The sequence below is a fragment of the Salmo salar genome, chromosome ssa23 (assembly GCF_905237065.1).
Source record: "Salmo salar chromosome ssa23, Ssal_v3.1, whole genome shotgun sequence".
Classification (NCBI taxonomy): domain Eukaryota; kingdom Metazoa; phylum Chordata; class Actinopteri; order Salmoniformes; family Salmonidae; genus Salmo; species Salmo salar.
In genome coordinates this window covers 17,355,211-17,371,467 of record NC_059464.1, presented here as the reverse complement: position 1 = coordinate 17,371,467, position 16,257 = coordinate 17,355,211, and the positions used below count along the sequence as shown (strand labels likewise).

The following is a 16,257-nucleotide window of genomic DNA, read 5'->3' as shown; positions in this document are numbered from 1 at the left end:
TGTTCGTCGTGAGCTTCGTGAAATGGGTTTCCATGGCTGAGCAAGCCTAAGATCACCATGCGCAATGGCAAGTGCGCATGGTGATCTTCAATGCATAGTGCCAACTGTAAAGTTTGGTGGAGGAGGAATAATGGTCTGGGGCTGTTTTTTATGGTTTGGGCTAGGCCCCTTAGTGCCAGTGAAGGGAAATCTTAACGTTACAGCATAAAATTACATTCTGGATGATTCTGTGCTTCCAACTTTGTGGCAACAGTTTGGGGAAGGCCCTTTCCTGTTTCAGCATGACAATGTCCCCGTGCATAAAGCGAGGTCCATACAGAAATGGTTTGTCTCGATCGGTGTGGAAGAACTTGACTGGCCTGCACAGAGCCCTGACCTCAACCCCATTTAACACCTTTGGGATGAAGTGGAACGCCGACTGCAAACCTGGCCTAATCGTCCAACATCAGTGCCTGACCTCACCAATGCCCTTGTGGCTGAATGGAAGCAAGTCCCTGCAGCAATGTTCCAACATCTAGTGGAAAGCCTTCCCAGAAGAGTGGAGGCTGTTATAGCAGCAACGGGGGGGACCAACTCCATATTAATGCCCATGATTAACGCCCAGACTTTGAGTCTGAGATAGAGCGCTCAACAAAACCTCAAAAGGTCAATATTATCCTACTCTTCCTTGGTATCCAACACAGACTACCAGTGAGACTAGAGAGAAACCATCCTGACCTCTTGAGATCACTAAGGTTTATATTTAGAGTTAGTGTGATCGACAATGTTTAGCATATTGACATAAAGAGCCAGTTTCCCAGAGACAGATTAAGCCCAGTGCTGAACTAAAAGCATGCTCAATAGAGAATCTCCATTGAAAGTGTTCTTTGGTGCAGAACTAGGCTTAATCTGTGTCCAGGAGCCCAGCCTAAACTCGATAAATGTGCGCTTTATTTGGGTTGGACTATGTTTTGGTTCTGGTGGTGGGCTACAGTACTGACCTACTGGAGTTCTGGTTGTGTTATGGTTGTGTTATGGCTGTGTTTGGTTATGTTATGGTTGTGTTGGTTTACAGTACTGACCTGCTGGAGTTGGGTGCTTGCAGCTCAATGATGTGGACCTCTTGGTCCTGGTCTGGTCCAGACAGGACACAGCCTTTAGAGGGCTGGGGCTCCACGTAGCCGGCTAGGTAGTTCAGAGACAGGAACTTGTTGTCGATTTTACAGGTATCTGAGAAGACTGGGTCTGGAAGACGAAAGAAGAGGGTGGTTACATGAGATTATGAGACGAGATTATGACTCAATGTATAATTCGAACACTGGATGTGATGTGATTATACTTGATTAATCCTCAAGAGCAAGACGTTCCGATGAAGGCAGTCAGGCTGATACGTAAACTTAATATACTGAAGTGATACTGGCAAGCGCAGTGTGCAAGTTTTTATTTTCTTTCAAGATGAATCCTCATGAGGAAATGGGTGAGGTATTTAGGTATTTACATTACTGTTCAGCCAACATTTTGAGATATCTGAACACTTTGGGGTTGCTGGTAAAAGACAGGGACATACAGACAGCTTTTGCATTGAACACTATGATTCATGTTTCTGGGGAAATGAAAAGGCATGTTGAACAATTGCCGTCATAAACACGCCCAATCAGTCATTCCTGTCAGGTTTCCCACCATTCTAACTTACTACCATTTATTTACTCAAATATTATTATTCTCCATCCAACTGTCCAGGCATGTGATCCTCTTCTCAGTCTTTTACAAAACATGAAAAGTTAAGCCCAGATGCTTCCTTATTTGGCAAACAAGGTCTTGGACAATATAAACTAAAGAGGTTGGAACCTTCCTCCCTAGACCCACTCGTGCCCCCCTCTTGCGTGTTTTAAGTACCTGGTAGGACACAAAGCGGAAATCTGTCCAGCCTCAAGAAAAAGTACCAGAGCGAGAGATGGGTGGAGGCGGACTGAGGTAAACATGGCACGTTGGGCCTTCGCCAAGCCACAGTGTCTAATGACAGAGAGCGCGGCTGAATAGATGACTGCTTCAAGGCTAAGCAACCACACACTCTCTGTTTTCCTCCAACGTGATTGATTACATGGAGAGAACAGAACATACCTCGGCTGTAATGTGTAATGGAGCCATGACTCCACTCCTGGCAGTCACAATGATACTGTCATGCAGTTGAAAGATAGTCGTTAAAAATGAGGTGCTCTATCTATCTGGATGTTGACGTAGGATGAAGTTGGATGTGCTGTCGGTTCGGTTTACAAAGGACCAGTGGGGAGTGATGAAGTGAAGGAAAGAGTGAAGCATGGCTTCAATGGATCAATCACACAACATCCGTGGAGGAAAGCCCTCAACTTCAAACAGCCTTAGTCCCTGCTACAGTATCTCTACTGTCTGGTGGAGAGGAGACACCTCTGACAGTTTGTTTCCACTCACAGCTCACAGTTGTCAAGGAACAGTTGACATTTGCTATACCCATTAATGCCTTCCAGTTTAGTTTACTACAAACTCCGCTTCTCGGAAGTGGTCTTCTTACAGAGAAGTTAAGGTACAAGACCCTTATCATCTTGTTTATTAGCAGCTCAAGGGGTTAAAGCTAGAATCTTTAGTAGAAACAATAACAAAGCGATTCTCCATCCCTGTTTAGGTAAAAAGTGGAGGGACGGGTCTGGAGAAATGTAACCACTCTAAAATTGATAGACAGACCTATGGATGGACTGACCATCCGTGATATCAAAAGTATAATTTTAAACATGTTTTGAGGCTATAAAGTGTTGGTTTATATTTACATTGTCTACAAACAGAGTAAAACAAGCTTATATTTTGGGTTCTGATGGGGTATGAAAGTTTAACTAAGCTCATGAGGCATTTCTAAGTTATAGTCTTCAAGAATCAGTGGGTATATATATATATTTATTTATAATTCCAAAAATGGATGTAGCAACTAAGGATGCTAGTTTTAAGGAGGAAAGAATACCATAAATGGATCGCTCCCTTGTGTGTTGGATTAAAACTGCTTGGAAACTTGAAACAGTCCCAATAAAAAATAACAATATATACAGGGGGGTGCCGGTACAGAGTCAGTGTGCGGGGACACTGGTTAGTTGAGGTAGTATGTCCATGTAGGTAGAGTTAATTAAAGTGACTATGCATAGGTGACAACAGAGAGTGGCAGTGGTGTGGAGAGGGGGGGGAATGTGAATAGTCTGGGTAGCCATTTGACTAGATATTCAGGAGTCTTATGGCTTGGGAGTAGAAGCGCTTTAGAAGCCTCTTGGACCTAGACTTGACGCTCCGGTAACGCTTGCCATGTGGTAGCAGAGAGAACAGTCTATGACTAGGGTGGCTGGAGTCTTTGACAATTTTCAGGGCCTTCCTCTGACACCGCCTGGTATAGAGGTCCTGGATGGCGGAAGCTTGGCCCCAGTGATGTACAGGGCCGTACGCACTACACACTTTGTAGTGCCTTGCGGTCGGAGGCAGATCAGTTGCCATACCAGGCAGTGATGCCATACCAGGCAGCTGCAGAACCTTTTGAGGATCTGAGGACCCATGCCAAATCTTTTCAGTCTCCTGAGGGGGAAGAGGTTTTGTCGAGCCCTCTTCCCGACTGTCATGGTGTGCTTGGACCATGTTAGTTTTTTGGTGATGTGGACACCAAGGAACTTGAAGCGCTCAACCTGCTCCACTGCAGCCCCGTCAATGAGGATGGGGGCGTGCTCGGTTCGCTTTTTCCTGTAGTCCACAATCATCTCCTTTGTCTTGATCACGTTGAGGGAGAGGTTGTTGTCCTAGCACCACACGGCCAGGTCTCTGATCTCCTCCCTATAGGCTGTCTCGTTGTTGTCGGTGATCAGGCATACCACTGTTGTGTCATCGGCAAATTTAATGGTGGTGTTGGAGTCGTGCCTGGCCGTGCAGTCATGAGTGAAATGGGAGTACAGGAGGGGGCTGAGCACGCACCCGAGGGGCCCCTGTGTTGAGGATCAGCGTGGTGGATGTGTTGTTACCTATCCTTACCACCTGGGGGCGGCCCGTCAGGAAGTCCAGGATCCAGTTGCAGAGGGAGGTGTTTAGTCCCAGGGTCCTTAGCTTATTAATGAGCTTTGAGGGCACCATGGTGTTGAACGCTGAGCTGTAGTCAATGAATAGCATTCCCATCATAGGTGTTCCTTCAGGTGGGAAAGTGCAGTGTGGATTGCAATAGAGACTGCATCATCTGTGGATCTGTTGGGGCGATATGCAAATTGGAGTGGGTCTAGGGTTTCTGGGATGATAGTGTTGATGTGAGCCATGACCAGCCGTTCAAAGTACTTCATGGCTACAGACTTGAGTGCTACGGGTCGGTAGTCATATAGGCAGGTTACCTTAGTGTTCTTGGGCACAGGCACTATGGTGGTCTGCTTAAAACATGTTGGTATTACAGACTCGGACAGGGAGAGGTTGAAAATGTCAGTGAAGACACTTGCTAGTTGGTCAGCGCATGCTCGCAGTACACGTCCTGGTAATCCGTCTGGCCCTGCAGCCCTGTGAATGTTGACCTGTCTAAGGGTTAGAGTCCCGCTCCTTGAAAGCGGCAGCTCTAGCCTTCAGTTCAGTGAGGATGCTGCCTGTAATCCATGGTTTCTGGTTGGGGTATGTACGTACGGTCACTGTGGGTATGACGTCATCGATGCACTTATTGATGAAGCCAATGACAGATGTGGTGTACTCCTCAATGACATTGGAGGAATCCCGGAACATATTCCAGTCTGTGCTAGCAAAACAGTCCTGTAGCTTAGCATGTGCTTCATCTGACCACTTTTTTATTGATCTAGCCACTGGTGCTTCCTGCTTTAATTTTTGCTTGTAAGCAGTAATCAGGAGGATATAATTATGGTCAGATTTGCCAAATGGAGGGCAAGGGACAGCTCTGTATGCATCTGTGTATGCTTTGTATGCATGTGTGGAGTATAGGTGGTCCAGAGTTCTTTTCCCTCTGGTTGCACATTTAACATGTTGATAGAAATGAGGTAAAACCGATTTAAGTTTCCCTGCATTAAAGTCCCCAGCTAATATTAGCGGCGCCTCTGGGTGAGCGTTGTCTTGTTTGCTTTTGGCGGAATACAGTTCATTCAATACTATCTCTGACTGTGGTGGTATGTAAACAGCTACAACAACAAAAAAATGTGGTCTGCAGCTTATCATGAGAAACTCTACCTCAGGTGAGCAATGGCTCGGGACTTCCTTAGATATCGTGCACCAGCTGTTGTTTACAAAAACACATAGACCGCCGCCCCTTGTCTTACCAGACGCCGCTGTTCTATCCTGCCGGTACATCGTATAACCAGCCAGCTGCATGTTGATATTGTCGTCGTTCAGCCATGACTCCGTGAAGCATAGGATGTTACAGTTTTAATGTCCTGTTGGTAGTTTAATCTTCCCAATAACTCATCTATTTTATTGTCCAAAGATTGCATGTTTGCTAACAGAATTGAGGGGAGTGGGGGTTTATTCAATCGCCGCCTACTCCTCAGAAGACAGCCCGCCCTCCGGCCTCACTTTCTCCGCCTCCTCTTCATACAGATCACTGGCGTCAGGGCCTGTTCCTGAGGGAGCCATATATCCTCCGCCTCAGACTCGTCAGAGTCATGAAAGAATAAAAAGGATTCTGGTAGCCCGTGGTGAGTAATCACAGTCCTAATGTCTAGAAATTATTTTCAGTCAAGAGACAGTAGCGGCAACATTATATACAAAAATAGTAACAAAAATAAGTTACAAACAACGCAGATAAACTAACAAAAAAACACAATTGGTTGGGGGCACGCAAAACATCTGCCTTCTGCTCCGGCGCCATTTTACAGCTAGCAATCAGAGCAGCGATTCTTCTCACAAACCTACTACAAAGACACACACCCTCTCACAAACCTACTCTGCATTTCCATCAGTCACTTCTTCCTCATGCCACTGACTCTGGGCTCACAGTCAATGAAGAAAAGTGACAAGCAAGGAAAGCAAACGGCCAGATTACAAAAGAAAGAAAAAGTACTTTCCTCCCGGCCAAGTCTATTTGCTTTTTAAATGGAACTGAAAGCTGGCCAGTGGAACTGAGACACAGAGAGAGTGTTAGCTCTGCTTCTCTGGGATTGTTTTATTTCTCTAGGGTCCAGTAACTCCCAGGACTGTCAATGGCCTCCATTGAGAGGCAATTACTGCGTGGGAACCACTTGATTAAGGTTTAGTGGGGAAGAAAAGGCCTGTCACGAGGCAGAGAAAATATACTGTTAGTGAAGGTAGGTGTAAAAGTCTCCCTAGGCATTCGAAACGGAAATGTGGCACTACCTTAGGACTGAGGCAATGTTTCTAACCTGCCTCTCAGAGTGAAACACACCTTCTCCCACTTTGATGTAGGGTTCCACTTGGAACCAATAGTTATCCTACAGAAGGGGCAGCCAAAGAACCCTTTATGGTTATATGTAGCACCTTCCTCTAAGAGCGTCCTTTAGAGAAATATTTCTAACTTCCCTCTGAAAGTAAAACACACCTTCTCCCACTTTAATGTAGATGTCCAGGGCGATCTTGAGTTCAGAGAAGGAGGTGACGGCTCTGTACTTCTTGGTGGCCCAGTTGAGGAGGTGCTCGTTGCCATGGGAAAGCACCTCCTTCTGAACCTGACAGTGGAGGGAGAAGTTCCCTGGAGGGAAGTGGACATCAGATCCCTCAGATACCTGGAGGAAGGGGAGATACCACAACGATACAGACAGTCAGCCAGAGAGACACTATGGCTTTACAGACAGACATACACAGTTCATCAAGAGTCATACCCCTGAGACATGGCTGTAGTGTGTTAGGAGTCATAGAAGCCTACAGCCATGTTTCAGCATTAAACGACACACAGAGAAGTGGACATCTGAGCTCTCTGATACCTGGAGGGTGGAGAGACACAATGGTGTTACAGATAGACACTGTACATCAGGAGACATAGCCCCTAAGACATGCCTGTCGACTGCTATGGCATTGGGTGTACTAAGACGCATAGTCATAATAGCCTACAGCCGTTTCTCGGGGCTATAGGAGCCACAGAGGGACATGACTTTGCCTGTGAGGAAAAGAGCTGGAGGCAGGGGTTCCAAAGAATGACTGTGATACAGTAGGTTTCTGTATGACACTATGGGCTGGTTTCCTAGCCACAGATTAAGCCTAGTCCTGGACTAAAGAGCAAGAGCAATGGAGAATCGAAAAGTATTTTTAGTCTAGGACTAGGCTTAATCTGCGTTTGGTAAACTTGTCCTAAGTGACTATCTCAAGCATTATGGACCTGGTGTGCCAGTAACTCAGAGAGAGACCATAGGAACAATAATACGGAGTGTGGATTTACAGGATTTGTAGTCTAGAGACCAATAAGCATTGATTTAATGGTCGACTCAGCGAAATGACAGATATTGAGATGAGCACTATGCGGCTCACTTTCTGCATCGACGTCATATCGCTGAATCTACCTTTAATATCAGTGGGTATGATTTTTTTTCCGATTCCAATTTACATCAGATAACTCTGGATTACTTTCAGCAGTCTCTATTTCAGATACTGAAGGAAATACATGTATAGAGTTACTGAGAATATAAAATGGTAAAGCTAAAAAAAAGTTGTGGATCAGACCTGTGACGTGATTTACTGTTAAGAAGCTGTGTTTTCTATTGGGCGCATGAAGTTAGTTTTCAAGACTTCCACTCACAAGTACTTCTTTGTTGATAAAGATATATATGCCCATAAATGTCAATGCTCTATTGACATGCTCATCATCCACTTTATGGGAAAAAAAGAAATTCAAGACAATAAAAGTCAAGGCCTGCCTCGAGGCAAACCGAAAAAGGAGAAGAGAAGACTTTGCAAATTCAAACCTTCTATTAAGCTTTGCCAAAAGACATCTTTGACACTCCATCCCCAATCGTTATTTCAAGGCCTCTCGCAATGTGCGCTCCGTATTTTTACACATGGTCTCCTTACACAATAAGATGCATGGGATCTACTGATTACGTAATCTGTTATTGTGCGTCATCACTAGTGTGCAGGGATTTCTCAAAATGGCTGCATACAGCTGGAGAGGAATGGCACTGTCTGTCATGAATATAGCCAGCAGACACACAAACACACATATAATGGCATATGCTCACGCTACTTTGTCTTTGTCATAGGAAACACAATTCTAAGACACACGTGTCTGTGTATGCGTGCTCACACACACACTAACAAATAAATCAGAGGCACAAAGAAATAGACTACTTTTAGCAATGCAGTTTGTTTGGAGTTAGCATTATAATCTAAAAGTAAATTATTTTGCCATATGAGAGCGGGATAAATTGCATCCAGATGTGATACAGTGGGACGTAGCCTAAGCCTAGGTAGGCAAAAGGCTGCGAGACCGCAAAACCCAGCTGTGATACGCAGAGTGACAAAAAAATTGCGTAAAATGTGTGCGTAGCCCCGAGCCCACAGTGAAGTGCTGATTTGTCTTCTGGCAGGGAGGGATGGAAGGAGAGAGGGAGGGATGGAGGTAGGGATGGAGGGAAAGAGAGAAACTTGACTGAGCTTGGCGTGTGTACATGCATGCGTGGGAGTGCGCAGAAGCGAGAGAGCGAGCGAGAGAGAGAGAGAGAGAGAGAGAGAGAGAGAGAGAGAGAGAGAGTGAGACCACCCCTTTGGCTCTTAACGGACCTCAACCCATATGCTTCATTTCAGAGAGATAAACATTCACATGTGCTGAAAAAAAAACTACTGACTGTAGTACAACTGTGAGCAGAGCTGAGTATCCCAGGCCAGCCAGGCAGCCCTAACACACGGTCTGGTCTAGATAACCTACCTCATTATATTTATCATGATGTTTTTCTTATTCCCACGGCCTCCTATCTAACATGGGGAGGGCAGCTGACAGTGCTGCCTGGCAGGCCCAATTAAAACATTAACTCATATCACTTAGTATCGTTCACAGTTTGTTGCATTACCCATCATTTTGAAGTTTTCCAAAGAGAGGGAAGTGGAAAACATAACACAGTATTTCAGATCATGGTGTTTGCTTGTTTGTTTGAAAATTGGGTATTTGGAACTCCAGACAGAGAGGTTCTCCATTTCCCTCCAGCACACACACACACAAACACACGTCACACACACACGGCCCAGCTAGCACCATGTGCAACATCTGCTTGACCCCTGGCCGCTCCTTTCTACGTTCCTGGCATTGTCACCACAGATGATGAATGCCAAGACCAGGGAGACAGATACTGTCGAAGAATTCACCGCAGCATAGCTATTTATTTTGAGTGATAACGTTTACAACGACTACGGCAGGAAGGAAAGGAAAACTTTAGTGGAGAAAGACGGAGTTCCGTGCCTCTGCCTGACCTCACCACTCAAAAGTGATATAGAGCTGTGGACAAGTGCTGAAACAACGAGAGAGGAGGAGATGGCGGGGGAAAGGGTTGGGGTTTACTTTTGGAAACCGTCCCAAGCTCAGCAGAGTTGATCAATTTAATTGCGGCAATACGTCTGTAATTAGTCTGAAAGAATTAGAGGTGGAAGCCTGAAAAACCAAATTAGCTCCAGGCCGTTCGAGGGTGATTTGAAATGGTAATATGAAAGAAGAGACTCAGAGAGACACTGGGACTCAACAAACCTGCTCTCTCTATATAAACCAACCCGAGATCCATACCAAGTTAGCTGAGAGAGAGAGAGAGAGAGAGAGAGAGAGAGAGAGAACGCTTGTTAGAAAAATGTGTAAAAAAAACAAAATACATATACAGTGCATTCGGAAAGTTTTCAGAACCCTTGACTTTTGCCACATTTTGTTACGTTACAGCCTTATTCTAAAATTGATTAAATAAAACATTTTCTTCAGCAATCTACACACAATACCCAATAATGACAAAGCAAAAACAGGTTTCTAGAAATGTTTGCACATCTATTAAAAAAAAAAAAAAAAACTTTATTTACATAAGTATTCAGACACTTTGCTATGAGACTCGAAATTGAGCTCAGGTGCATCCTGTTTCCATTGATCATCCTTGAGATGTTTCTACAACTTGATTTGAGTCCACCTGTGGTAAATTCAATTGATTGGATTTGATTTGGAAAGGCACACACCTGTCTATATAAGGTCTCACAGTTGACAGTGCATGTCAGAGCAAAAACCAAGCCATGAGGTCAAAGGAATTGTCCGTAGAACTCTGAGACAGGATTTAAAAAATATATATATATTTCACCTTTATTTAACCAGGTAGGCTAGTTGAGAAGAAGTTCTCATTTGCAACTGCGACCTGGCCAAGATAAAGCATAGCAATTCGACACATACAACAACACAGAGTTACACATGGAATAAACAAAAACAAACAGTCAATAATACAGTAGAACAAAAGAAAAAAAAAAGTCTATATACAGTGACTGCAAATGGGTAAGTTAAGGCAATAAATAGGCCATGGTGGCGAAGTAATTACAATATAGCAATTAAACACTGGAATGGTAGATGTACAGAAGATGAATGTGCAAGTAGAGATACTGGGGTGCAAAGGAGCAAGATAAATAAATAAATAAATACAGTATGGGGATGAGGTAGGTAGATAGATGGGCTGTTTACAGATGGGCTATGTACAGGTGCAGTGATCTGAGCTGCTCTGACAGCTGGTGCTTAAAGCTAGTGAGGGAGATATGAGTCTCCAGCTTCAGAGATTGTTTCAGTTCGTTCCAGTCATTGGCAGCAGAGAACTGGAAGGAAAGACGACCAAAGGAGGAATTGGCTTTGGGGGTGACCAGTGAGATATACCTGCTGGAGCGCGTGCTACAAGTGGGTGCTGCTATGGTGACCAGTGAGCTGAGATAAGGCGGGGCTTTACCTAGCAGAGACTTGTAGATAACCTGTAGCCAGTGGGTTTGGCGACGAGTATGAAGCGAGGGCAAACCAACGAGAGCGTACAGGTCGCAGTGGTGTATAGTGTATGGGGCTTTGGTGACAAAACAGATGGCACTGTGATAGACTGCATCCAGTTTGTTGAGTAGAGTGTTGGAGGCTATTTTATAGATGACATCACCGAAGTCGAGGATCGGTAGGATGGTCAGTTTTATGAGGGTATGTTTGGCAGCATGAGTGAAGGATGCTTTGTTGCGATATAGGAAGCCGATTCTAGATTTAATTTTGGATTGGAGATGCTTAATGTGAGTCTGGAAGGAGAGTTTACAGTTGAACCAGACACCCAGGTATTTGTAGTTGTCCACATATTCTAAGTCAGAGCCGTCCAGAGTAGTGATGCTGGACGGGCGAGCAGGTGCGGGCAGTGATCGATTGAATAGCATGCATTTAGTTTTACTTGCGTTTAAGAGCAGTTGGAGGCCACGGAAGGAGAGTTGTATGGCATTGAAGCTCGTCTGGAGGTCAGTTAACACAGTGTCCAAAGAGGGGCCAGAAGTATACAGAATGGTGTCTTCTGCGTAGAGGTGGATCAGAGAATCACCAGCAGCAAGAGCAACATCATTGATGTATAGAGAAGAGAGTCGGCCCGAGAATTGAACCCTGTGGCACACCCATAGAGAATGCCACAGGTCCGGACAACAGGCCCTCCGATTTGATACACTGAACTCTATCAGAGAAGTAGTTGGTAAACCAGGCGAGGCAATCATTTGAGAAACCAAGGCTGTCGAGTCTGCCAATAAGAATGTGGTGATTGACAGAGTCGAAAGCCTTGGCCAAGTCGATGAATACGGCTGCACAGTAATGTCTCTTATCGACGGCGGTTATGATGTCGTTTAGGACCTTGAGCGTGACTGAGGTGCACCCATGACCAGCTCTGAAACCTGATTGCATAGCGGAGAAGGTACGGTGGGATTCGAAATGGTCGGTAATCTGTCGGTAATCGGCTTTTGAAGACCTTAGAAAGACAGGGTAGGATAGATATAGGTCTGTAGCAGTTTGGGTCTAGAGTGTCACCCCCTTTGAAGAGGGGGATGACTGCGGCAGCTTTCCAATCTTTGGGAATCTCAGACGATACGAAATAGAGGTTGAACAGGCTTGTAAAAGGGGTTACAACAATTTTGGCAGATAATTTTAGAAAGAGAGGGTCCAGATTGTCTAGCCCGGCTGATTTGTTTGGGTCCAAATTTTGCAGATCTTTCAGAACATCAGCTATCTGGATTTGGGTGAAGGAGAAATGGTGGGGGCATTGGCTGGTTGCTGTGGAGGGTGCCAGGCAGTTGACCGGGGTAGGGGTAGCCAGGTGGAAAGCATGGCCAGCCGTAGAGAAATGCTTATTGAAATTCTCAATTATAGTGGATTTATCGTTGGTAAGTGTTTCCTAGCCTCAGAGCAGTGGGCAGCTGGGAGGAGGTGCTCTTATTCTCCATGGATTTACAGTGTCCCAGAACTTTTTTGAGTTAGTACTACAGGATGCAAATTTCTGTTTGAAAAAGGTAGCCTTAGCTTTTCTAACTGCCTGTGTATATTTGTTCCTAACTTCCCTGAAAAGTTGCATATCACGGGGGATATTCGATGCTAATGCAGAACGCCACAGGATGTTTTTGTGCTGGTCAAGGGCAGACAGGTCTGGAGTGAACCAAGGACTATATCTATTCCTATTTTTTTGAGTAGGGCATGCTTATTTAAGATGGTGAGGAAGGCACTTATAAAGAATAGCCAGGCATCATCTACTGACGGGATGAGGTCAATGTCATTCCAGGATACCCCGGCCCGGTCGATTAGAAAGGCCTGCTCGCATTAGTGTTTTAGGGAGCGTTTGACAGTGATGAGGGGTGGTCGTTTGGTCGCAGACCCATTACGGATGCAGGCAATGAGGCAGTGATCGCTGAGATCTTGATTGAAAACAGCAGAGGTGTATTTGGAGGGCGAGTTAGTTAGGATGACATCTATGAGGGTGCCCGTGTTTACGGATTTGGAGTTGTACCTGGTAGGTTCATTGATAATTTGTGTGAGATTGAGGGCATCAAGCTTAGATTGTAGGATGGCCGGGGTGTTAAGCATGTCCCAGTTTAGGTCACCTAGCAGCACGAGCTCAGAAGATAGATGGGGGGCAATCAATTCACATATGGTATCGAGGGCAGAGCTGGGGCCAGAGGGAGGTCTATAGTAAGCGGCAACAGTGAGAGACTTGTTTCTGGAAAGGTGAATGTTTAGAAGTAGAAGCTCGAATTGTTTGGGTACAGACTTGGATAGTAATACAGAACTCTGCAGGCTATCTTTGCAGTAGATTGCAGCTGCCCCTTTGGCAGTTCTATCTTGGCGGAAAATGTTATAGTTAGCAATGGAGATTTCAGGGTTTTTGGTGGTTTTCCTAAGCCAGGATTCAGACACGGCTAAGACATCCGGGTTGGCAGAGTGTGCTAAAGCAGTGAGTAAAACAAACTTAGGGAGTAGGCTTCTAATGTTAAAATGCATGAAACCAAGGCTTTTACGGTTACAGAAGTCAACAAATGAGAGCACCTGGGGAGTGGGAGTGGAGCTAGGCACTGCAGGACATGGATTAACCTCCACATCACCAGAGGAACAGAGGAGAAGTAGGATAAGGGTACGGTTAAAGGCTATACAAACTGGCCGTCTAGCACGTTCGGAACAGAGAGTAAAAGGAGCAGGTTTCTGGGCACGATAGCATAGATTCAAGGCATAGTGTACAGACAAAGGTAAGGTAGGATGTGAGTACATTGGAGGTAAACCTAGGCATTGAGTAATGATGAGAGAGATATAGTCTCTAGAGACGTTTAAACCAGGTGATGTCATCGCATATGTAGGAGGTGGAACAACATGGTTGGTTAAGGCATATTGAGCAGGGCTAGAGGCTCCACAGTGAAATAAGACAGTAATCACTAACCAGGACAGTAATGGACGAGGCATATTGATATTAGAGAGAGGCATGTGTAGCCAAGTGAACATATGGGTCCAGTGAGTGATTTGGCTGACTGGGGACACGGCGATTCAGACAGTTAGCAGGCCGGTGAAGCACGGTGGTGGCAGCATCATGATGTGGGGATGTTTTTCAGCAGCAGGGACTGGGAGGCTAGTCAGGATCGAGGCAAAGATGAATGGAGCAAAGTACAGAGAGATCCTTGATAAAAACCTCCTCCAGAGCGCTCAGGACCTCAGACTGGGGTGAAGGTTCACCTTCCAACAGGACAATGACCTTTAGCACACAGCCAAGACAATGCAGGAGTGGCTTAGGGACAAGTCTCTGAATGTCCTTGAGTGGCCCAGCCAAAGCCCAGACTTGAACCCGATCGAACATATATACACCTATATTGACCTGAAAATAGCTGTGCAGCAACACTCCCCATCCAACCTGACAGAGCTTGAGAGAATCTGCAGAGAAGAATGGGAGAAACTCCCCAAATACAGGTGCGCCAAGCTTGTAGCGACATACCCAAGAAGACTCGATGCTGTAATCACTGCCAAAGGTGCTTCAACAAAGTACTGAGTAAATTGTCTGAATACTTACGTATATACTTACATTATATAAATTAGCAAACATTTCTAAAAACCTGTTTTTGCTTTGTCATTATGGGGTATTGTGTGTAAATTGATGAAGAAAAAACAATTGAATACATTTTAGAATAAGGCTGTAACGTAACAAAATGTGCTGTTTTCAACCAGCTGCAGATTTGCTAGGTCTTTCTTAGCTTCATTTGACCATATTACCGGACAGTAATCAAGATGGGACATACCCCTCCCCATCTTCACAACAACTTAGTCAATATGAGTTGACCATGATAATTGACCATCCAATGTTATACCTAGGAGTTTAGTCCCTGTAACTTTCTCGCTCATCATTATTTAAGATTCATTAAGGATTATCTGCAATCATAAGCAATGTTTTCATCAGACTTGAAAGTTGGAAAAAATAAGAAATGAGCATCTACTTTTACAAGAACAAATAAAGTGTGAAGCCAGGACTTAACTGCAAAATAACTGCTTGAAAGCTATACCATTTCAAAGTTACGGTATTGTTAATTGTTTGGCTCCCAGAGTATTAACAATACTTCAAAGTAGTGCTACATGCAAAGACATCAAAGTAGTGTTGCATGCATACACTCTCAGAAAAAAGGGTTCCAAAAGGGTTATTCGGCTGTCCCCATAAGAGAATCCTTTTTGGTTGCAGGTAGAACCATTTTTGGCTCAATGTAGAATCCTCTGTAGAACGGGTTCTACGTGGAACCAAAAAGGGTTTAACCTGGAAGCAAAAGGGTTCTATCTGCAACCAAAAATGATTATTCAAAGGGTTCCCCTATGCAGACAGTCAAAGAACCCGTTAAGGTTCTAGATAGCCCCTTTTTTTCCAAGACTGTAAATGTCAAAGTAGTTCTACATCCATAGACATCAATGACTGTCACAAGGGATTGATTAACTCAATGAAACAATTGGGAGGAAAATGTTCATACAATACAGAGTACAGTCATTTTTGTCGGTTTTAAAGTCCCTACTGTCATAGCACGTACGCTACTCTTTGCCTTGAGCGTATCATCCAGTTCTCCCTGAGAAGAGAAGAGGAGGACCTGTCTGGACACAGGACTGAACGTGCAGAGAGAGAGAGGGCCTAATCCCTGAACACATACATTTATGTTGTTTATTCGTCCTCTTCTCACAAACAGAACCAGACAGACAACCTAGATTAGTCCTGGGCTCATTTCACTGTATGACCTCATATCTAACGCAACCAAGCAGGGGGGCTGAATGTCTGTTTGGCCTCTTTCTGTCTGTCTGTCTGGAATCAGCTCAGGTTTGCACTCAATAGCCATGGAACTTTGCAAAGCCAAGAGTTTACCTCATTCTACCTAACTGGGAATGGAACTAATAGAGCTAATCTCCAATGAGGTGTTCTTGGGCAGTTCAAAGTCAAAGAAGAGGGGGTGCTTGGGTGGAACCAGGGATGGTCCTCTAGTTTGGGAAATTTTCTTAAAGCCCGCTCTGAAAAATACTAACCTGGGGCTAGCGGACTAGCCTAACTTCTTTCCATGGGTGTAAGACAATGAGAAGGGTGTCTGCTGCTCTCCACTTCATGTCTGTTGAAAAGCAACATCAGCTTTGACATCAGCCAGCCTCAACTGTTCAGCCGATTGCACTGAACATGCAATGGGATACAATGAAATATTACGCCTGACTTTTCAAAAGAGATAGCTGCTGCCATAATTAGTCGGCATTAGTCTAAATGTTCCAAAGTCGACAGTTCCTAACAGCCATAGAGAGCGAAGCCTCCTCACTCTAAGATTGGTCCCTTCCTTCCCTCCCCAAGTATAAAACCCAAC

General features: G+C 44.8%; 1 protein-coding gene across 1 annotated transcript in view; it reads right to left on the bottom strand.

Moving 5' to 3' along the window:
• tgfbr3 (transforming growth factor, beta receptor III) overlaps positions 1-16,257 on the bottom strand; it is a 147,055-nt gene that overhangs the window by 40,977 nt on the left and 89,821 nt on the right. Inside the window, exons 5-6 of the mRNA XM_014169092.2 lie at positions 6,515-6,698; positions 1,062-1,224 (exon numbers count right to left, since the gene is read on the bottom strand). Of these exons, the coding sequence (XP_014024567.1) occupies positions 1,062-1,224; positions 6,515-6,698 (347 nt within the window). The remainder of the gene's footprint in view (positions 1-1,061; positions 1,225-6,514; positions 6,699-16,257) is intronic.